The sequence below is a fragment of the Centrocercus urophasianus genome, unplaced genomic scaffold (assembly GCF_019232065.1).
Source record: "Centrocercus urophasianus isolate 14NV4802_14NV808 unplaced genomic scaffold, USGS_Curo_1.0 seq_19, whole genome shotgun sequence".
NCBI classification, from domain to species: domain Eukaryota; kingdom Metazoa; phylum Chordata; class Aves; order Galliformes; family Phasianidae; genus Centrocercus; species Centrocercus urophasianus.
The window spans coordinates 15,377,471-15,400,869 of NW_024884744.1; the positions used below are offsets into that span (position 1 = coordinate 15,377,471).

General features: G+C 40.9%; 1 protein-coding gene across 3 annotated transcripts; it reads right to left on the reverse strand.

Annotated features, from left to right (window-relative positions):
• Positions 1–4,212: 4,212 nt before the first annotated feature.
• Positions 4,213–21,854, reverse strand: LOC122161604 (guanylate cyclase soluble subunit beta-2-like). Of its 3 annotated transcripts, none has more exons than XM_042821159.1 (15): positions 21,590–21,854; positions 20,648–20,742; positions 20,299–20,459; positions 19,814–19,913; positions 18,401–18,618; positions 18,221–18,320; positions 17,594–17,697; positions 15,315–15,531; positions 13,164–13,484; positions 12,265–12,413; positions 9,939–10,085; positions 9,520–9,674; positions 8,650–8,864; positions 8,442–8,564; positions 4,213–7,493 (listed from the first exon to the last, which is right to left on the reverse strand). In XM_042821159.1, the coding sequence occupies exons 1-15, from the start codon at positions 21,790–21,792 to the stop codon at positions 7,342–7,344; spliced, it is 2,460 nt and encodes an 819-aa protein (XP_042677093.1). In that variant the 5' UTR covers positions 21,793–21,854; the 3' UTR covers positions 4,213–7,341. The 3 variants fall into 3 exon arrangements, with proteins under 3 accessions (XP_042677093.1, XP_042677094.1, XP_042677092.1); XM_042821160.1 differs by having other exon boundaries at positions 7,401–7,691; positions 19,835–19,913; XM_042821158.1 differs by having other exon boundaries at positions 7,401–7,691.
• Positions 21,855–23,399: the final 1,545 nt, after the last annotated feature.

A 23,399-nucleotide genomic window follows, 5' to 3' on the forward strand; every position in this document is an offset into this window, starting at 1 on the left:
TCCTCTGAAAAGGACTAACAACTGTAATTGTGTTGTCACCTCACTTCAGAAAAAGCTGGGAACAATCTCCTAGCAGTAACAAATGGGAGATGTTTCACACACCACATCAGAGGTGCAGGTTCTTCTTGCAGATAGGCAGTTAGTTTTGTCTGAGGAAGAAACGAGGCAATAAACAGGAAAGGAAGGCTGTCTTTTCCCACTCTTACTAGAGTGGAGAGAAGATGGAGTATTTCCTCTTTTGTAGCTTGGTTGGCACTCATGGAAGATTTAGTGAAGCAGAAAGAGCAAAAATGCTGTTAGGTGAGAAGCAGTTGTCCAGAAGTGGATGTGGTGGCTGCAGGGTCAGGCTGGTGAGTGCAGTCTGTGCCGTCTGTAGCACCTAGGCCACCAAAAGCATTCAGTGACAGCTTCCTGGCACTGCCACAGCTGCCGTCACAGTCTGAGTGCCCTCCAGCAAATATTCCTAAGGCAGGGCTCTCCCAAAAGTTGGCTGCATTTGTTCCCAGCTCCGCTCTTCTCTCTGCTCCACAGACACCACCATGACGGTGCGGCGCTACTCCACCGCAGCATCAGCACCCTCAAGGCCGCACCGTGCCAGCAAGCAGCCCCCGAGCAGCGTGCAGCTGGAGGAGCGGGGCAGGGCCAATTTGCACGCCTGTCCCACTGCAGCACAGCACCTCAGCGATGCGGGCAGAGGCCTTGGGAAGAGCCCAGCCAACTGCTTCTCCAGCAGTAGTTCCAGCAAAATGAGGCTGTTCCAGGAGCACGTCCGCAGGTGCAGGTAGGGGCAGTGTGCCTTCACACCTGGTTTCACCTGGCCGTGGCTCTGCTTTGGGTTTCAGTTCAGCGGCAGCGATACGTCGGATTGTCTAAATGTCTCTAGGCACTGAGCAGAGGGGAGATACGTAGGGTGGGATGTCCTGCTCCTCCTGCCAAACCTCCCCAATGGTCAGTGTTAGCAGCTTACGTTTCCAAAAACAAAGGAGCGGGTGAGGAAAGGGGGAAGGGGTTGCAGTGTTCTTCCCACCAGAGCAGAGGGGGTTTTGCAGGTTGGTAGGCAGGTCTGACAAGCCAAGTTCCAGGAGCGAAGGGATACAGAGTTACCCTGTGCTGTGCTTCTGGAAGCATGATAAAGTGGTGCATGGATGCAGATTCTCTACATCATTTTGCTCCTGTAGCTGAAGCATTACAAATTAATGCTTTCAGCCTCGAGAATAATGTTCTCAGGGCTCTATATTGAATGGAATGGCTCCTGGAGAAGTTGTGAGCACCTCTGCTCGCTGGCGAAAAGCTCTCCAACACACAGCAATAATTTAAAGTAAGGGCTCTAATGGTGAGTCTGTGATACTCAGCAGCTCCAGACCCTCCCGCTGCTGTTACACACGGTGTGACTCCCTTTACATAGCTGCTTTTAGTGCCAATCATGCTGTGCTTAAAACAGAGACAGCCCAAACGGCCTCCAAGTGTGCACTTAAGCAGGAGAAAACCGTGGGCTTGAACACTTACACCTGTTTTGTTGTAAGAATGTTTCAGGGTCAGGTGCTTTACAGCATTTTAACAAGTAAATTTAGACCCAGGCAGGGAACACATCTCGCTTTCAAAAGCACCCTGACCCCATAGCGCTGGGTTTCAGCATATGCTTTGCTTGGTTCTGGCAGACTTCTGAGTCGATGCACGTAGACACTTTAGAGAGTTCTGCCCTGGAGGCACCTCGCTTGGGAGCCTTTGTGTCAGGATGTGCACTCAGCGTGCAGGGGGCACTGGCAAATGTCAACATTTTCTCCCAAAGGGAAAAAGTTTTCAGAGTTATCAAGCTAGCAGTGTAGATGTCTTACAACTGATGCTTTGTGATCTGTGGACGAAAAGCACTGGTTACTTAATAGTAACAGGAATATTGCTGATTATTTTATCATTCCCTTTAGAGCTGCCTTGGCAGCACTGGCCTGCACCAAGTCTGGCACAGGGTCTTGTGTCAATGCACTGTTGGCTGCTTTAACAGAAGAAATAACTATGGAGTGAGGTTGTTTTGTTTTGTTTTGTTTTTTAACCTCACCTTACCAACAGTCCAAGTCACATCTCAAAGCATGAAATTCTGAGATTTGTGTGAATAAAAGGCTTCATATGTTTTCAGGCCATAATTGTGGCCATTGCCGCTTACACACAGAGGGCTAAGGCAGGCAGAAATCTTGGTAAGCCTTTTACTAGCAGGATAACTTGTAGCAATGAGTTCTCCAAGCTAATGAAGCATAATTTTTTATAGGGATGGCATTTTGCACTGCAACAGGTCTTCATGATTTTAGTAGTAGGTCTCTCACATTTTGCTCTAACATCATAACCATATGTGAGATACTGAGTATTTTTTCCTTTGGAAGTTACTATTCAGATGTATCCCCTTGGATTTATCTAGAGGAGCCAGGAGTGCATGGAACTGTAAGACTTAATGGACAAAGGCAGATGCTCCCAGCAGCCAGCCAGCCAACACCGTGCCTGGCCCCTGGGGAGCTGTGTGAGCTCAGTGTCAGCAGGGCAGGAAATTCTGCCCACACACATCATGCAAGTGCTGCCTGCATTCACTTTTGGCTTGCTGGTGGGGGTTTTGTGCACATTTTATACATTTGCGATCCTCATAATCCTTTCTCATTTTTCTCCAGGGGTAAAGTAAAGGCTGTTAGTTTCCTGTTACCAATGGATGTGTCTTATGCTGGAAATCAAGGTTCTTTCAAAAGCCTGCAAAATCAGGACACAAAACAGTTAAGTACCATCACTGAAAAGGATATGTGAGCTGGTGAATTTTTAAAGGCCCATTGATTCTCGAGATAAATTGGCCTTAAATGATAGCTATGTGTCAGGTTCCTTATCTGCAAAACGCTTTGGCAGGCTGCCTTCACAGACTCACCCAGACGGTGTTTCGGGTCACTGCCCTGTTGTTCAGCAAGGAAATGGAAGCCATGACAAAACTGGCTGGAAGCATGTATGCTGCGATGGAGCCACATGATAGCAATGCTCCTCCAGAAAGCAGCTTCTGCTCAACACGACTCGAGGCTCCCTCATCTCAGCACTGCTTTAAACAGGATGTTAAAGCTGGTTTGCTATGTTTGTTGCAAAAAGCGGAAACCAAATCACATCTTGTGTTTGCTGATCCCTTGACAGGTGAGGTATTTGTTGCAAAAGATGAAGAGCTGCTAAAGGACCTGGGAGTCTCTTCTGTACTTAAAACTTCAGATTTCACAATACCAACACAGCAAAGTCAAGGCGATGTTACAGAACCAGTCAACATTACTCCGAACTTTTGCAAATCTTGTCTGTGACTGCTGATGTCCACTTCAGGTCCAACTCGACAGGAGCACAAGGTGCTAATCAATATGTAAACATGACTGCAAATCTGTTTCTGAGCTGGTGTCCATCAGAGATATCGTACCCCAAGAGAGAGCAGGAAGGACTCTGAACCAGAGGACTCAAATGTTTTCAGGAATGGTGTCTGAACACAGCTCAGATCAAGAATCATTAGCAGACGTCCAGCATACTGGTGCAAAACCAAAGGAAGAATAAAATGGCTTATAAAAAATGAGGAGTGCTTGATAACATAGATCTGGTAGTGTGAGTAAGGATAGTGTCCCATGTGCTGTTTGCTTTGGCCACAAGCAAATGTTTGTTATGTTTTTAACACGCAGGCTGTACCGATGAGTGAATACTGCCCAAATTGTCAGTCTTATTGTCTACCTTTTACACTCTGGAGTCTTCAAAAGTGAAAGCAGAGAGCTGGTAGACAAAGAAACCATCCTGACTTTCAGTGATGTTTTATACATGTGTAAAAAATATCAGTCCCTTTTTTATTTTGAAATTGTTTTATATATTCAAGAACATTTTTAATACATTCCCAATGAAATGATCTTTTCAGTTTCACCACTATTTCATTTGTGGATTTTATTTTCAGCTTGACTCCATACAGAGCTGCACTGTAATGTTAGAAGTGTTTTTAATCAAAGACTCCCAGCAAATTGGGTTACAGTTAGGAAAGTTTGCTGAACAGCTCTTTTCTGAAAGCATGCACAAGGAAATGCTTTTTAAATGTTTTAATGAAAGCTCAATTGCAAGAAACTAGACGTGTGTAAAGTACCTAAATCCAGCTGGTTTCACTTAACAGAGAAACAAGCGTCTTTGAAAACCTGGCCTCTAGACTTCTAAAGGTACCCCAAGTGCTTTTGAACATTCATGCTTGAACACCAGATTTAATGGGATTTGGGAATCCATGTGCTCCAGACGGCTTTCAAAAATCTCAACTTTTAAATCCTGTCTGCCTCAACCTTCTCAAAGCAGCGGTGCGAATTCTGCTCTCCCACCCCTCCTGTGTCAGTTCAGTGCAGGTCAGTCCCTGCGTGTTAGCACATGTATTAGCACACAGCAGTGTTAACTGTACCAGGCTGCTGATTCTGATGCCACAAAAATGCATATCACTGTGTATAGTCAAGAAATTAAACTTTGTTTATTGGAGGTGTCACGGTCTTAACTTTTTTTTTTATATTCATAAGAAGAACTAAAAATGGTGGAAAAGAAGGAAAGGAATCAAACTAGACATTGAAAAATGACAATCGGTCCATTAATGGAAACATTTATTTTTGAATGATAGTTCTGTATTACTGACATCTTTAGCAGTATCCACAGATTTAAGAACACAGGACAGTGCACAGGCGTTTTTAAAAGCAGTTCAAGATGTTCAGATTTGACCAAGGTCCACATCTCCAACAGGGAAGCAGAAGACCAGACAGTAGCAGAGGCCACAGAGAAACCACTGAGCACATCAAATGCACTGAAGTACAGCGTAAAGTATCTGACCATGGTGCACTTACTGGCAATTAAAACATCCCAATATTAAATATTCATAGATTGCTCAGTGCAGAAAGGACAGGTATAAGCAAAGCAAGTGTTAAAATTTGCGCAAAGTAATGCAGACAGCAATTAAGCCATGAACCATTTCTGTCTTCCTCCCATAGAGGATTCATACCTAAACTCTTTAACATATACCACATCCTAGTCGCTGATGGCAAGGCTTGTTGGGCTACAGAGTGCTTCCAATCAAAAATTCTCCCTTCTAAAGAGAGAGTAAGTGATTTAGCCATGCAGGTACAGCCTGCGGGAGCAGCTGGGACAGCAAGAAGTTCCCTCCTGCACTAACTGGCAACTGTGATGTTTCCTCCTGTGCAACACGTGAGTTTGGGGCTATGTGGCTTTATGTAGCCATCACAAATGCAGAAAAAGATGGAGCCCATCACTGTCATTTGTTAAATGACAAGTTCTGTTTTATCAGTGTGAAATGCATCTGTAGGCTGAAGGCAAGAAAATTTTGTCAATTTTCATGTTAAATCGGTGGGATAGTGCTGACTTAACTGTTACTGCAGATTTACACCACTGTGAATGAGAAAGAAATCAGGCATTGGCTTTCCTTAGGAATGTTGTTTTAAAGGTTGGTAACAACATGAAAAAACAAAGCCATGAACAACAGAAGCTGTGCCACATGGGGTGGAGTTGCTAAGACTGCAGGTGAAATGCAGGCATGTCTGAGCGCAGCACACCATCAAGTGCTTCGAATCTTCGTACCCAGTTTAACAGTAATGCTTAGATGTATATTCACTCTACAGCATACATCAACCTCTCCACAATAATGAACAATGTCTAGATAGAAAACTCCATCTACGTAAAAACATTAATAAATGCTGACAGACAGAAAATTGCACTCTCCCAGGCTGGCGCTGCCCAGTTTTATTGCTGAAAGTGCTAAAGCTTTAAAGGGTGCGTTCATAAGTGCATTTTAGTCAGTGTCCAGAATACATTTGTAAGTGAATTTCTAGTTATGCTCACTAACTGAACTTCATTTTAAATCGTAGAGTGGTCTCAAAGCACATTAATGGATCTCTTCTGGATGAAAATAAGCTGAGAGATGCACTTGTAAGGTGCTCAAAAAGCTAACAGGCATTTCGTGTGTGCTACCACATGAAATACCCAATGTGTGGAGAGCAGCACAGTTTCACCCTACACATCCTCCTCCATCGGTCTGCATGCACTGCTTGTTCATAGAGCCACAGAGCACCCAGCCAGGACAGCTACTGTCCAATGGATTTAAAAACAAAACCTAACGAGGTGAAATTTCATCTTGCTACACTATAGGGAGAAGGCAATTCCTTTCATCAGTCTTACCTCTCCATCTGGTGTTTAAAAGGCTTTGATCGTGCCACAGACAGAGGCAGAAATGTGATGCTCCAGGCTGTAAGGGAGGAGTCACACTATAGACTTGTCCGCTGGGTTCTTGCTGGAAGTTCAAATGGGTCTCATGTTTGTATATTTAACACAATGAATCCACACACAAAGATAGTACATCAGTGTGCAGGGTACATCACATGTCAAACTCACCCAAAACACAGTACATTCCATCTACTACAAGCTCCACATACAGGAACAAGAGGATGATTTATGATACGCCAGACTGTCCACAGTCTTTTTATCAATTATATTTTGCTCCTCTATCTTACATCCTTGACAGCTGAACTCTGATTTTTCTCTGCTATTTCTGATTAGGTGCAATCTAAGAATATATCAGAATGGAAGTAACTCAGCAAGGGAGCCTCTGACACCAGGTAAGCAATGCTGACCCTTAACACTGTTATTTTCAGTGATGTTAGCAGCATTAATTTCAGCATTGATGTACTCCCTGTGTAGTTCTGAAGCCTTAATTTCGTTTAGCTGAAGTGAGACCATAGGAAATAAACTTGAAGCTTGTTGGAAGGTCTCAGATAATTCATTGGCCTTGAACAGGCCTTCAGTGTTGAGATGAATTCAATATCGCTTAATTTCACAATGTGTATTTCCTTCTTAAGCCTTCTAAGTACAGCATACACAGCTGACTCAAAGATCATAGACTGTTTTATGTTTTTTATTGTTACGTGCTACAAAGTAGGCAGTACTGTCTCCTCAGGATGGCAAAAATATAAGCTGTATTATATAGAAATCTATTCTGCACTTTTACTGCAGAATACTTTTCCTCAGCAAACGACTCACTAGAGATTAATTGTCATCATAGTTAAATAGATAGAACAGACCAAATTCTGCTGACCTTACACAAGGAGGTTGTTGGCTGTGCTGAAGACAGATGGTCCCTTCAGGGAATGTTTCTTGTACTGCTTGCTTGCTTGAGTATGAACATTTCTAATTGCATGACTCACCTCTTTCCCTACTGCTGCATGAGATACCAAACAGTCATTTTTTAGTAGAGATATTCAAAGAAATGGGAGAAGCCGAAAAATGCATCTTCAACTTATCTTGTGGTGGTCTCATTCTCCACTGGGAGTGTCATCTGACGTGTGCAGATTGGTTAAAAAAAACATCACTTTCCATTCCTTTTGCTGAAAATTGTGATGAAATGTCTTTTCTGTCTTTTTTGTTTTTTAAGAAAACGATGTAGAATCTCATATAGAAAACTGGTCCCAAAACAGGAAAATGCACTAAATAATAATAAAAATGCTCTGATTAATGTAAAAAGTCAGAAACTTAGAGCAAATTGCAAAAATTGGAGCGAACGTTTCTGATTTGTGGCTCTTCAGTATCTGGTTTGACTCTTCCCCTGTTCAGAGGATGAGGAGCATCATCTGAATGCTGGTTGCCAGGGAGACTCCCATAGCTTTTTGAATTGTAATTTTTGCCTGAAAAGAAATACTCCTTCAGTGTGAGTTTTTAATGACCACAGAGGTTTCTATTTGTCATATATTAGATTAACTACTACTTCTAAATAGGTGGGAGGGGAATAAAACATCTCCCAGAAATCAATCAATGGCAATATTCTTAGTCTTTATGAAACCTACAGGTTAAACAAATAGAATTACAAGACTTGCTGCATTAGATTAGACTGTTAAGGCATCAAACTCATCACTCAGTATCCGTTACTTGAGTAAAGACTGAGCTTTGACTGTAGAAAGTGGGCATGGAAATAAATCCTTCTAATCCCCACAGGAGACTGGTTTGAGGACTGACAGGCTGCAGAGCCAACAAGGTCTCTCTCTCTCAGGCTTGATCAGGGTTTCCCCATAACTACATAAAATAATGGCAGTTTTTCTAGGAGAAGTTGTGCATATGAATAATTGTGTCTACCCTCACGTAGAGCTGTCTAAAAGTTATCAGTTCTTTGCATTATCTGATGCTGAAATCTGACAGCTATGTCAGCTTCTTTCCACCTAATGCAAGACCAACAGTTCTGATTGCTCTGAAGGTGAATTTGTTTGGCCTTAAGCAATGTGCTAGTTGGTTAGTTTACCCAACATACATATACTGGCTATGAATTCCTGTCTCAAATAAAGCCACAGCATTCAGAAGTGGAATACAATGAAACCGCAATAATAAGCCTCCTAAGTTGCTTTGTAATTGTTGCCTTTTCTAGATGGTAACTAAATAACTACCTGTTAAATCTGCAATTTTTGCTTGATTTCTTCTTTTGAGGCTGTTTTGTGCATCTGTGGGAACATCAAGATACTTCATTGCAATGGTTGTGGTCTGGTCCTTCTCTGGCTGATTATGAGTAGCTGAAAGAACAGAAAAGAACGCTTACTGTAGTTGCATTAACATTCATTTGTTTAAGGACATAAAGATATGTCAAGTTGACTCTACCTGTCTGATGAGAACTTGGCACTGCCTCAGCCCTGTCTTCTTGAAAGGACTGAGCAGATTCACGGCCAGAATCTAAGTCTTTTATTGGCCTTCCCATAATCTCATTCTCACATGCAGTTTTATTTCTAATGAGGAAGTATGTATGCATCTTTCCTTTGCCTTTCACTTCTATTTCTCCTCTTTCTGTCATCTCAAAATTTTTGTATTTTAGACACCTAAAATGACAGAGGAAAATTCAAGGTTAGCAAACAAACAAACAAACAAAAAAACCCATCAGTGCTAACGTGGTCTCTGGCTTTCCTATTTCCTAATACCACTCATAGGTGCCCAGTCCATGTTTTTCTACTCCTCTGCAGCTTGTCTTCACTTTCACCTCTTCCTGCATATTTTGTGCATATATAAGATTCTTGAAAATGCAGTATTTAATTTTTATTGACAAGAGCTTTGGGAAAGTGAATTCCTCACTTCATGAATAACATAGTGATTTATACAGTTTATCCATAATAGGTGCAAATAAAACTATTCTGCCACAGAGTATTGTACTCAATAAGAGAGATTTTAAAGCTCTGGTTATGCAGGATGTCAAATTAAATTATATGTATTTCCAGCATTTACATCAGGCTATTGGTACTTTCAAAAAAAATCACATCTATTTTTTTCATCTTGTACTTTCTGGGATCGAGACTTTCAAACCTCTATATACAAGGACATCTGAAATGATCAAAACTAAGTTCTTTGCAAGCAGTGATTTTTCTTTACAAGTAAGCTGCATAACAAAAGACAGGACCGTCTACATCTGAAAGCTGCATCTGTAAGACAGTGTTTTTAGCACAGCTTTTAATAGGAAAATTTTTCATCAGAATTACTCACTGATAGGCACTGGAGCTCAGATGAATTTTACTTGGGACACCATGACTCTCCATGCGGGAAGCTATATTCACTGTGTCTCCAAACAGGCAATAACGAGGCATCTTTTCTCCAACAACTCCAGCCAAGACAGGACCTGTATGGATCCCAACTCTAATCTTTACAAAGACATAAAACACCCCCCAAAAACGTCACTTGTTATTTACGACCTTTCTTAATGCTACTGAGTCACCTAAAAGTCCACCTTAACACAACACTGGGTGCTAGCAAAATACCAAATATCCGCAGGGAAAGGCTTTTGCTGGAAAATGCACCCACGTGACCACAGTCACAGAGAAATTAAAAGCAGCTCTTTGATGTCCCACTGCAATACATTAACCAGAAGCCCAACCCAAGAATCAGTCTGTGTGTTAACCACTTACTTGGATTGGATTTCCAGAAACTGGGTTCTGTACTCCTTTAGCTGCTATTATAATCCCCAAGGCAAAGTTAGCAACGCGCTCAGCATGAGTGGATACAGGCACAGGGACTCCACCTACTACCATATAGGCATCTCCAATTGTCTCCACCTTTAATTGAGAAGGACAAGTATATGAGCACTGCCTATAATTCTCCTTCAGGTTAGTGCTTTGCTGTTGGAGGCTCTCCTTACCTGCACCAACTCCCTCTTCCTTCTAAAACATGCTTCCAATCATGCTCTAGCACGTGTGAATTTCCTTGAGATGGGGATCTATTCCTTGATTCCAAACTGAAAAATTCAGTGTGTTCTGTCCCTGCTTACTTGACCCAGCTTAGATACCATTGTGAGAAACCCTAAGGAGTAAGAGATGCTGGGAAAGTGCCAGACTTCTTGTCTTCCACCCCACCAGGGCAGATCTATATGTAAGGAACTATCCTCAAGCACAACTCCTGAGCCAGAAAGTTATCTGATAGTTAAATACTATTAATTAGCTCCAGTTCACAATTGGTATTAAAAGTGTATTTCCATTTTAAAAGTCACAACAAATCAAGAGAGTCTATCCATTGGTGATTATTAAGTGGTTCATGTGAAATTAGGAAGCCTACAATTCCCAATGGCACAATGTCAGAGAATGCAGGGTGTGAACCAAGCACTTTGTGAATATCCTTCCTTACAATCAGATGTTCTCCCACAACATGGTGCTGCCAGTGAGAAAGATTCTGAAAGGTTAGTCCTACTTCAGGTGTTCATTCTCCCTGAAATGCACACTGAAATGCACCTGAGTAATACTTCAGGGTTTGTCCCCATATCAGGGATTTTGCTGGGAATGCAATACGGCCTTTTGAAACACAGAATTCATTTGAGATTCATTGTAAGAGTCTCTTACACAGCCAAGAAATTTTGTAAACTGCTCTTATAAGATTTCACTGTTACATTCACCATCAGCAAATAAGAGACCATCTTAAATTAGATTAACTGGATTTCTTACTAATGAGCATCTTTGGGCTTGATCACTAACATAATGACTCAAAACAGTTCAGTAGTTCAGTCCTGAAAAACATGTTCCTGTACATACTTGCTATCAAGATATACACACCACAGTAATACCAGTAATTTCTCTAACAAGACAAAAATAACTGTAAGAGGCTACTAACACAAATAGATACCCCAACTATCTTTAGGCTGTGACAGGTTATTTAATTTAACAAGATTAATTCATGACTTCAGGCATTTAAAAGCATGGGCCAAGTTTCATTGATCAATTTCAGTATTTCATTTCTTTCACAGATCCCTGAAATAATCATCTTGTCTTCCTTCCCTGTGCTCTAGCTACCTCCTTTAATATTAATGGGAGTTGTATGCAGCATCAAAAGGAGATTATTATAGCGACAGATAATTCACTCAAGATGTATGATTTAGATAGAACATGATGCTAATCCATTCTAAAATCTGAAGGCCATATTCTGGTTGCTTCAATTATTGAGAAGAGTTTCCCTGCCAAGGCAGAAATCCTTCTGATTTCCCGGTACAAATTTATTGCAGGATGAACTGCTTGTCTTGCCCCAATAAGGAATGAATGAGGTTTGGATTTCACTCTTTGCTATTTCTGCCTTCTTAAATATTTAATGTGCTAGGGACAGACAAAATTAGGATCAGCTGTTAAAACCTAAGTAGCTCTGGAGTTGTTAACAGTGCTGTGCTGTGCAGGGCTCTCATCCTTCCTTCACAGTTTGAAGACAGTATGTGTGTTACAGTTTAGATCTAATCAGTGCTCTCAGAGGTCAAGAGGAGATGCATACCATTGCGTAAGATCTCCGTGAATCAAAATCAAAGAAATCAAAGCCCAGCTTTTGACTGTTTGTGTAGTTATCTCCACCAAAGGAGACATCTAATAACACACTGACATGCTTTACAAGAGATTGGAATAAAGGGACTAGGAAAATTATTCAGATTGGTCCACGAACTGGGATATCCTAGGATCTTGGATGGGTGTTTGAGAGAGATGTATCAAAACAGCAGTTCTGGTATTAGTATTTTGAACAGACTCTAGCCAATGACAGAAGTTACTCTCCTTTTCAAAATTTTCAACACATTTAATCACGTCTTCATATGTTTTTGATTTTTTGTTTCTCTATATGGTCACTATAAATATGCAGTATTTTATGGTTTCTAGGAAATCATGCTGGGGTAAAGAGCAGTTAAGTGCATTACAAATATATAATAATAATAAATAAATAAGCAAACAGTCTGATTCCAGACTATTTCTATAGTGTTAATCAACAACATACCTTGTATACATCATGCACTGTGGTCAGTCTGTCAAACTGCAAGTACATTGAATTTAACATGAGAACTATCTGAATAGGCTCACATTGGGCACAAATGTTGGTAAAGGTCACTACATCACTGAACAATATGGTGCATTCCTTGAATTCTCCTGCAAGCAGAAAAAAACAGATGTAAATAACAGTAATGGCTGGGTAACCATGGCAGTTTCCTGCAAGGATTTCTTTCTAGTCACTGTTTTAGGACACATGACTTTTCAGCTGTAGTACTTACACGTGTTCAGATATGAAAGATGTTGATATAAGAATATTTCAAATATAAAAACTACAACACATCATTTCAAACAGTTCAGACATCTGAATATGTTCCTATGCTCACCTACATTCAGGAAATACAAAGCTCTTCATCCTGGATTTCATACATGTGTTTACTAAAGGGAATATAAGAATATTCTTACTATCCTTAAGAGAAATAGGAATCATGATAACTCCAGGTTTACAGGCAGCACAGAGAAGCTAGGAAAATTTTCTAAGAAAAACTGATTTCTGTATTTCTTTTTTGAGCCCTCATGTCCCTGTATACTCATTTTAAAAACAAAAGCCCATTTTACTGTTGAAACACCAAATTTTGTCCCTGAATGGGCAGCTGCTACCTTTCATTTCCTAGGAAACAATACTGGCAAATAGCTTCCAAAGTTATGTCTGAAATAAAATAATAATCTAATCTACCTTACCAGTGAAATGAAGGGTCTGTCGTTCTCCGATTTACTACCCATGAGTGTCATTAAGTAGAAAATCTACTTCACAGCAATGACTTTGTGGCTGTGCTAGTTCCCAGTCTCTCTATCACCATCACACTGGGTGCACAATTCATGCTTTATGAATGAATACTGTTCATTCACCTGCCTCAACTCGCTTCCCCTCTTTCAGCTGGTTTGCTACATGTTGAGGAAGCATGGCGTAGAGCAGAGCTTCAGTCTTTTTCTTCTCTTCTTCCAGGTGCTTTGACAGTACCCGCAGTTCTTCCTTCTTCCTCTCCAGCTGGTTAGAGAGCTCCATCTCTGCCAGTCGCTGCTGATTGAGAAGAATCAAATCCCTGGTCACGTCATGAGGTGCAATGTCTGCAATATGCATCTGTCGCTCCTCCAGCTCATGTAAAGTGCGAAGTAAAGGTGAGCAGAGATAGAGCATGCACTGCAGAGACTCCATCCAGATCATCTGGCCTGTTTAAAACAAGTGCTGATAAGAGAGTTCATCACCCTGAAATTCTGTGTAAGGTTCAGTGCTACTGATGTGAATACCAGGGAATGATTTCTAAGGACGGTAGCTTTCTGTAGGGTCTGTGTCATCACTGCAATTGTTTCCTAGAACTAAGTGGGTTGGTATGGATGAAGTGTACTAGGTAAATAACAAGATTTCAGGACTCAGAAAGCAGTCACTCATTCATTGTAAATGCAAGATAGAGCCTAACTATGTTTTGGGTTCCTTCTCTTCAATAGGAATCACAATTGCTCACAACATCTCTCCTTTCCCTTGCATTGTACACTGGGAAACTGAGATTCAAAGTAATTTAAGTGAAAGACTTAAATTTCATAGTGGGTAAATTGTGGTCCCAGTAAAGTCAATGAAGTTTCTCTTCTAGAAGCTGGAGCTTTAAGTTGAAAACTCACATAAATAAACAGGTACAAATATGTCTGAAAGTTATAAGAGATTTTTAGTGGAGGATTGGGTTTTTGTTTTCAGGGTTGAGATTTGGTTATGGGTTTCTTTTGTTGTTATTTTGTGTTCTATTTTAAAAAACCTAACTGAATAATAGGAAGTAAAATTTTACCCGTGGCTAAAATTCCTTTTTTGTTAACAACACTTTTTTCAAGGTCTCCCTAAACTCTTTGTTTTTTTCTGAATCTCATGATTTGGCACTCATCACGTAGAGGTGATAGGAAATAAAGGAAAGTTAGGTCATATTCTATAGTTCAAAGGAGCAAAACTGAGGTCACAGAGTACTTAAAACAACTGTCATTTCAGTTAATTACATGGAGAATTATTCTACGCTCATTCCCTCATTTCTCTTAGTAAAAATAGAGCAAAATAAAATCTCTATTGCTACAACAATTTCAACCAGTAAACTCTTCCATAACATAATAGAGAGAAAAAAAAAAAAAAAAGACAAATCAATCTGCAAATGTGAATAATAAAAAAGCACCATTAACTAATTTATTTTTATCCGCATTTGAAACCTAGCCAGTATACCAAATAACTCCCTTCAAAGGTATGAAGTAAATCTGTATAATTAATATATTCACACTATAGAGATCAGAATGTGCGGAGTCACAGGGGAAGACATTTCTCTTCTTCCAGCTGTAGAAATTTTACCAGGAATTTATCTTTAAGCTCCTCCCTCTTTCTCTGTCCCTTTTCTCCCCTTCCCCTGACAGAACTGGAACTGCACACTGACAGCAGAGATGTGTTTTGCTGTGTATTGCTGGAATCCTCACCCATTGTTTTAACTGTTTTCTTTACGTGCCAGGGATGTAATCCAAGATCTGTGCACTGGTATCTGTGCTAGTTGGCTGGGCTCAAAATGTTGTTCCAAGTACAAAGAAGTAATTTTTTCATCAAAGAAAATTCTTAGCAATGCAAAGTGATTCTATTTCAGGTGGATATGCTGATTTGCAGGCTATGGGAAGGTGAGACCCAGACAGTTTTACACAGCTCACTGCATCTCCACATTCTGCCTAATGGTTCTGAGAGCAGAAGCTGGCTCTGTATCTCTTCCACATTCCACAGGTCCCAAGGCTTTCCAAGCCTTTCAAATGGGAATGCTGGTACGAACTGAAAGCCTCCAAAATCTCATGAGATAATATTTGAGTTTGTCTATGAGCATTTCGAAGTACTATTTATGTACAGAGAATGATCTAATCCTTCCCTTGCTGCAAACAAGTCTACTTCTAAAATTTATGTGAAGCCAGGAGTCCACAGAAAGACATTAGTTTAACTCCAGCATTATTCTTCATTTAGTATGAGCATTCACGCTTCTGAAAACAGTGAAGTACCTCTCAGCTCCAGCATTGGCCGCTGTTTCCATGACTCTGGCATCATTTCTCTCTTGGTCTGGAAAACAAATTGGCTGTTGATAAATTTCTGAATGCTAGAGATGGTGAAGGGTACTTCTGGATGAACGATACTGAAATAGTGATCCAGACAGATGCCCATGGTCTGAAGGCCAGGTACGATCTTTTGAATGCTCACCCCAGCTTGCTTCACTCTGAGCTTAAAAAGAGAATACAGACAATGTGATACAATGCACATCCTGTTTGGTGTCAGACCAAGCTGCAGCTTAGTACTGTTTACATACATATACACACTCAGCCTTGTAATACCATGTGGATTATTTCTATGTTATTAGCCAAACTCTTATTACTCAGTACAAAACTATCTTATTACTATAAAACTCTGAATGAGTTTTCTTCATAGCAAGACCAAGGGCCCAGAAAGGAATATTATTATCCAAGTGCTGTTCAGTATCAATTTTTTTAAAAAAAAATCATATCTGCTCTTATTTTGCATATACTTGTGTTTGCCTAATGTAATCTTGCTGATTCCAGCACATTTAAGCATACTACTGAGGGAAGAAAATTCACTGTTTCATGGCAATATTTTACAGGATGATAGCACACACAGTAATTTTCAGTATACTTGCTAGTGTTGTAAAGAAATAAGCATTTCAGTCTTCCACTTTTTTCCCTTTTTTTCATCCTTGCACTCCTCCCTAAGGATAACTGATATCACAGTAACTTTGGACAAAAGGGAATTTATGATTTTAGTGCCAGATGATACAATTTCTTTAAAAGTAGTTTATTACTTATGTTGTACCTTGTAGACTCCTTAGGGGAAAGAAAGCAGATAAAGGAGGCTACAGCTTCTTTATCCAACTATTAACAGCAGGATGAGTGGGAGACAGGAGGCATGTGCTCCCAGGCCCAGCTTCTCCAGCTCCATAGCAGCTATAGGAAGCCCTAATTTCTCATGGCTCTTGCAAGCATCTATGTTTGTATGAGAATGTTCAAGGGAGATGTCTCTAATACCTCCTTCTAAAATCTAAAACTAAACAGGTATACTTTATATACATTCTGTATGCAGCTACAGGCATGATACAATATACATGTATATATGAAGACGAATCCTCTCAGCCTTGTATGTAACTGAAAGAGAAAAATAGAGATACCAGCATTCTAAATAGAAAATAATTGTGACACAAAAGGTCCTGAAAACCTTTAGTTTTCTAAAGGATGCCACTGATTATCTTCTTTTAACTATTACTGTATAAATGTTCAGTCATTCTCTTTTAGCCTGATGACCATATATGAGCTTTTAAATCCTGCAGAAATGTCCAGTCTGCCATCACTCCTTGTCATCAGGGATACTCTAACCCAGCCACCAACAATGGCTGCAGGAGTTGCCCTTATTCCACACCATGAATTTTATTATGAAAGGATGTCTCAAAAGGTTAGAAAATAAACTTTGGCTAATGTAGACAGTGGCATATTCTCTATCAGCACAGTGCCAGAACATGTTCCTGAATGGCTGCAATCAGCTATCTTCTGCAGTTCAGTTCTCAGACTCTTCTGTCTTTGCTCCTCTGTTAAGCTAATTTCTGCACAAAACTGGGAGCAAGAGGTACTGCACCTTGTTGGCGGCCCAGGCTATTTGGAAACTATCCACAGAGTAGCCCCTGCAAAGGGAAAGGCAATTCCACTGCTCTAGAGAATATATGCATATGAAAGATTCAAAGAGCAAGATAAAGTTTTGGGTCCAGTTCCTACTAGTTAAAGAGTAGTAGATGTCTGGGTTTTTCCGCTGTGGAGTCTCAGAAAGCATGCAGGGCTTCAGCTGCAAAGCAAGTCTTAAGAAAGCCTTAGCATAGATTGTTAACTGGGAGAAGGGAGACTAGCTTGTTAAATGCAAAGCCAATTTAAAGGATGGATCGTGTCTTTGGCACATGAAAGGACAGGAAAGTTGCCAGAAACCTCAGAAAATTCTGTTCTGTGTTTGGTAGACTGCTACAACATACCTTGTTGGCACAACTGTGACTGTTTCATTTGTGGGGATCTCAATAAAGTCAAAGGTGATTTCTATTGTAGAAAATTAAGCGACTGTTATTATGAGCAACTTTTATTTCATGTCTCTATCCAAAGCATTTCTGTAAATGCTAAAAAGGAACATGCTCTGTACAGAGAGCATACATAGGAATGATCTGTAGGACTGTCACAGCAGCAGAAAATAACTATATGCTTTAGGCAAATTAAATGTCCTTACTATATTGCTGTCCTACCTCTTTGTCAAAAACCATATGAAAAGGAAGCCCATTGCAAAATGTTTTTGTGTCAATCCAGAGAGTCTTGGGATAAACAGGGTCAAACCCTCTCAGGAGTTTACCTGTGGCAAGATAAGCGTATAGATTTCAGTCACATTGCACCTCATAAGACCAGTCAGCATCACATTCTATAAGACAGGACTCCACGTTATAATGAGATGGCCAGGTTTGAAATACAAAAAGCACAGAGCAATTTACTACAGTTGGAAGAAATAGCTGTAACTAAGTTAAAAAAGCACTCTCTTAAATTCATCAGTTCAATGTGACATGACAGGGAAGTATGAGACATTCCACAGAACAGTACTTTACAGAACACTTTTCAGAAGACTGTTTACGAGACAAAAGTGACAGGTCATATTCCATCTAAGTATCTGTCACTAGTAAGCATGCTTATTATCTGCACTTCTTTTTTTTGATTGCCAGTGCCTAACTGAAAGAAGTTTAACCAGAAACATCTTGAAAAGAAGAAGAGGAAACACAAATGGTAACTTCAACATGGAGGGGTGGGGGGACTCAGCGAGGCTTACTGACTTTCTTACTGAAAAGACTCATAGATAATGACAAGCTCACTCCGAATGTTCTCACCTTTTCCTAATGTGATTATTCCTCTTATAGTTTTCCAGTGACTTTTCTTGACAGGACAAACCGAGCCTCCTCTAATAGTATTCTCTGATTTCTCAAGATCCTGTTGAAATAAATCCAAGGGGATTTTCAAGGGTGTATTATTTTAATCGTATTTTGTTGATATAATGAATCTTAAAATACCTTACTGTTCAGTTGAGTATCATTTTGTTTTTCAGAGTCAGCAAGATACTGAGGTGAGAAAAATTTATTTCTTTCTTTATATGGAAGTACAGGGTTTTGAGTGACGAGAAAAACAATATGCTCTTTTTTCCCAGTTCTTTCTTCTTCTTCCGTTTGATTGACTATTTCCATTGAAATCTCAATGTTAAAAAAATCCAGGGCTGCTGCACCGATGATTCCTGAGAGCAAAACAAAAAACACAACATTGCCAACAGCAAAATCTTTCCATTTCCCTTTCAGCAAGCTCACAATGATATTTCACTGTTTCAGGAACTGCTTTACCAAATGAGACTGGAAGAAGAAAGTGGCCTGTAGTTACCTATGTTGTTCCTACTACCAGTGTGTTACTAGGATGAGATTATGTACATATGAGATATTTTTTAAGGTTATAGTTTGGGAGTTTTTTTTATTATTTGTTTGCTTTGTCTGACAACAAATGCTTACTTTCACTAGAAAAAGCTCAGAATACCTGAATAATGTGACCAAATGTCATACATAGCAAAAAATACAAATTCCCAAAGCCCCAGAACTGTACAGGCTCTAAAGAGATTCTGTTAAAACAATCTATTTCAGTAGAATATGAAACAGATTTTGCAGAATATTCTAGAATGGTGCAGAATGTTTTCAAGTAAGTCTTTCACGAAGATGCAATATCTGTCTTCTCATTTCTTCTTAGCTACTAAGTGAAATACTGGACAAAATGAAAATTCCAAGTAACTGTATTTCGAGAGGAATATGAAATGAATTTTGATATGGAGTGGTGGTGGGGGGAGGGGGAATTGATAAAAATATTTCATTTAGAAACATCTAGGAAATAAATGAATATGATTATCTCTTACATACTTGTAGATATTTAACTCTTGCATAAGAATAATTGCGGAGATTCCCAAAGTTAAAAAATCTTAACTCTTACCATTGCTGGAGTAAGATTCAGTTTTGAGCAGGGCCCAACAGCAGATTTACAAAACTGCATGTACTGCAGGAGTACATATCTAAGGATTATACATATGCTTTCAAACTACCACTGCTATTCACTGTAATTTAAAGAATATGAATTACTGAGAATCAATCAACATCAATACAAACATGAAATTCAATTTTCCTTCCACCAAAGGAACTCTACTGGAATTCTATAGCAGCAACAGACACATAAGGGCTGGGTTGGCATGTGCAAATCTTGTAGAAGCCAGTGGTAGCTACAAGTGATTAGGCAGGCAGGGAAATACAGAGGTCTGCTGTCTGATTACCAGGTTTGAATTTTTTGGCCAGTCTTCATCTGAGAAAAAGATTCTGAAACCTGAGAAAAGTATTTCTGCAAATATATGGTTAGTCCATACATATACTGCATACCAGTTGATCTGTATTCTGTATTACCTGGCACAATATGGTACAGACCTCTTCTATCTGAATAGTAATGTAAATGCATTGACCCGTCTTCATTCTTTTCTACTCTGAAAGATGGTGCATTCATCTCCTGATGAGACAAAAGAACAACTTTCAGTATCCTTCTTTGATAAGAAATATGGTAAATTTCAATTGTATAAAAGCATCCTGTGCCTTAATGAAATCAGCAGTAATATGAATAAGCTAAAATATAGAAAATTAAATATGCTCAACTGTGAAGGGTTATCTCCTATCCAGTAGAGTTAATATGCTAAACAATATCTACTTTTGAGAACTACTCAGAAAAGAATACTTTAAAAAACTTCTCCTAACATTTTGGATGAATGAGTTTTAGAACACAGTAGAGGCTGTTATGGCCTCTTTCTTCCTTATTCATACCTACAACATGCTGTTCCTTGGGTTGCAAACTGTCAGAGCACACCCATACCCACACAGTAATTACTACTTGAACTTGCCTGGTAAGACAGGGACAGGTAGCTGTGTAATGCATCCAGGTTCTCTATGAACTCATACAAATTTCCACCCAGCGTTCTCAGCATGTGGTCATAACCTGAACGTTTACAAAATTCAAAGAAATACTCTCCAAATTCTCTCAGAACCATATCAGCAGGAACACCTGGCAAGATAATATCTTAATAAATACAAAAGGCCTGGAAATTCTGGTAGTGCTGTCAGATGGATTAAGAGTGAATGCAGAATGTTTGCAACATAGGAAAGGCATCCTGAAGAGCAGAGGAGGAAATCTGTGATGTAGTCTCAGGAGTGAATCTGGAGGGTTTATTTTTAAGGTGTGGTGACACATACCTAATATTTTGCAGGCTTTGTCAACAAGTTGCATTGTGATCTCATCTTTGTAAACTCCAAAAGTCAAGAAACTATCCTGAACTCCAGCCTGGAGTCTACAACAGAAGAGACAATATCCTTCTCTCAGTGGTGTAAGTATGATGACTGAATCAGCATTCATCAAACACTACTTAGCTCACCGATTCCTTAAACTCCTTCACACATTATATTGAAACACACTACTTTCACTAATGGTTTAAGAGTGTATCTGCCTCCACACTTGTGCTAATTCACGTTAATGCATTATGACAAATTCTTTCAAGGATTAGGGCACCATACAATCACAGGATATCCCGAGTTGGGAGGAACCCATAAAGGATCATTGAGTCCAACTCCTAATGTGGAGGTACTGGAGCAATTAGTGTGTTAGCTTGTCTCCTGCTCTACTTGCTTGTTGCTCAATAGGGCCACATTAGCAAGCTGTTGGGTCTCCACAGTCCTGACCAAAACTGAATTTTTATACAGGCTTCGGTGGCTATTTTTTGTGGATATCTAAGTATCGTTTATATATCTTTAGCTCTTGGAAAATGCCAGAATGCTCATGCAGTAATGACGAAAGCAGAAAAGATTATATATTTAGCTGTTTTCCAGAAGGTACTGGAATGAAACTGACTTCTTATTGAGAATGACAGCTCTTCTGTGTAATTACTTTCAGATTTTTGTCACAGTGAGTCTATCACACAATTGTCCGTAAGACAAAATGTCATGCTTAATTACGTAGTGTAACAAATTAATTTGAACAAATTAATACCAGAACTTTTGCTTTTGCTCTGTTACCTGCCTCTAATAACTATTTGAGATACACATCAGCTGCCATTTATCAGTAAGGAATTAGAATCTTCTGCTAAATTTGTGAACAATTTCTTTCAATACATTGCACTGCATTTATTGCAAACACCTTACCTTAATTTTTCCCATATTTCTTCACCGTACTTATCAACCACCAAAGACTTCAGGCATGTATTTATAAATCCATACTGCAAAAGCAAGTAGGAACACAGAAAAGATACACCGATTTTCCAACTGCAGCCCAAACGTGCCCTCCCACCGCAGTTTAAGACTCCAAATAACGTTTGACAGGCATTGCATCTCTCAGTTAAAAGCATAACCGTTATCTTGGCCTCCTACAAGCGTGAAGCGGAACGGAGCAGACGTCTCGCACGCTATTTCGCAGATGTCGCCCGGCAGCCCGCAAGCAGAACGGGCTGACCGCCCAACGACCCCACACCCGTCCGCAACCGAGCCCGCGCGGCCGCCGCTCCTGCCCGCCGAGAGGCAGCCGGCCGCCCCGACCCCCTCCGTGTCCCCGGGCCCGCTCACCATCGCGCCACCGCCCTCCCGGCGCCGGGCACCGCGACACCGCCGCCCGCCCAGGCGGTCCTCCCGCCGCCCAGCGCCGCCGCCGGGGGCCGCCTCCCCTCCCGGCGCCGCCGGCCCCCGAGGCGGCCCGGGGGCGGTGGCACGGCGAGGCCCTGCCCTACTGCATGAGGCGGCGAGGCAGGCCCGCGGCCGACAGCCTTTGGGGAAGGTGCGAGGCGGCGGGGCGTCCGTTCACGAGGCTGTGTGCGGTGGGAGCACCCTGCCGTGGGCACTGTGGCACAGAGCATCGCTCCGTCGCTCTGCCCTGCAGGTGGCACATCGCTCAGCTGGTAACCTTGCACTGAGCTTCGGTGATGCCTTTCTGATGAGGACAGTCCTTTTCCTGACCTCTCTTTCCACCTCACAGCTCTCGTGGGGCTTCTCTGGTCAATCAAGCAGAGATTTTCTCAAAATCGGTCTCCAGCCAAACAGTGCCTGGGCTTGGGAGAAATGATAAAAGCTTGATGCATGCCTACAGCTGTGCCGCAGAGGGCTAGCTAAGCCTTCACGTAGTCCAGTGTGTACACAAAGCCCTCTGCATTTCCCAGGTAATACAAAATATTTATGTAAATGTGTGCCCGTGAGAGCTCATGCTTTTCAGCATCAGATGAGATGCAGATGGGACGCCTGTTGGCTGTGCTGAGGCACCTGTAGTGCACCACATCATGGCCCAGAGGTGGGTGCTGCCCAGCCCTTGTGCAGCTCAGCCTGAGCCCCCTTCTGCTTCTCCTGTGCACCAGTATTTTTGCTCTTACACACTCACGAAAGGGAAAAGGTGTTTTGTTTCATTTTGTTTTCAAGAGTTGCATCCATCTGCTTGAATGGGTCTTCAAGGAAAAATGTCCAGGAGAGCTGCCCATCATCCACAGGGGCAGAAAGTCTCACCCACAGCCCCGTGATCAGCAGGTGGGATCTCCTTCTGCTTCCCTGGGTGGCCCCAGGAGCCACAGGTGGTGTCAGCACACAGCTTCCCCCATCACAGTGTGGGCACCCTTCGCTTCGCTTCACTTACCTGAAGGACAAGCTGGCTGCTCGGTCACAGTCACAAATAGGAACCACAAATAATCTGAGCACACATCTGTTATTGCCATCAGTACAAATGTAACTTGCTGTATGATTATAGATCATTTTTTTGTCTGTGCAAATTTTGCCCACATAAAAACTTGTAGCTAACATGAATGCAACTAAGTGACACTTGCAGTGACAAATCAAGAAGATAAAGCTGTATAAAATGAGAGAAGATGAATGCTAAATCCTGTAAGAACTGTGTATTTCTGCTTGTTGCTTCCAATTTACATTTAAAAACTACTATTTTTATGTTTATAATACTTGAATCAGTATAGAGATTTGCAAA

What these genes read in the sequence shown, in the direction of transcription:
- LOC122161604 (XM_042821159.1), bottom strand. Translation starts at nt 21,792, where the DNA reads ATGCTTTTAACTGAGAGATGCAATGCCTGTCAAACGTTATTTGGAGTC. An exon ending in AATAATCACATTAGGAAAAG is followed by an intron (nt 17,698 to 18,220) that starts GTGAGAACATTC and finishes ATCTTGCCACAG; the next exon opens with GTAAACTCCTGAGAGGGTTT. An exon ending in GCCAAGTTCTCATCAGACAG is followed by an intron (nt 8,565 to 8,649) that starts GTAGAGTCAACT and finishes CTGTTCTTTCAG; the next exon opens with CTACTCATAATCAGCCAGAG.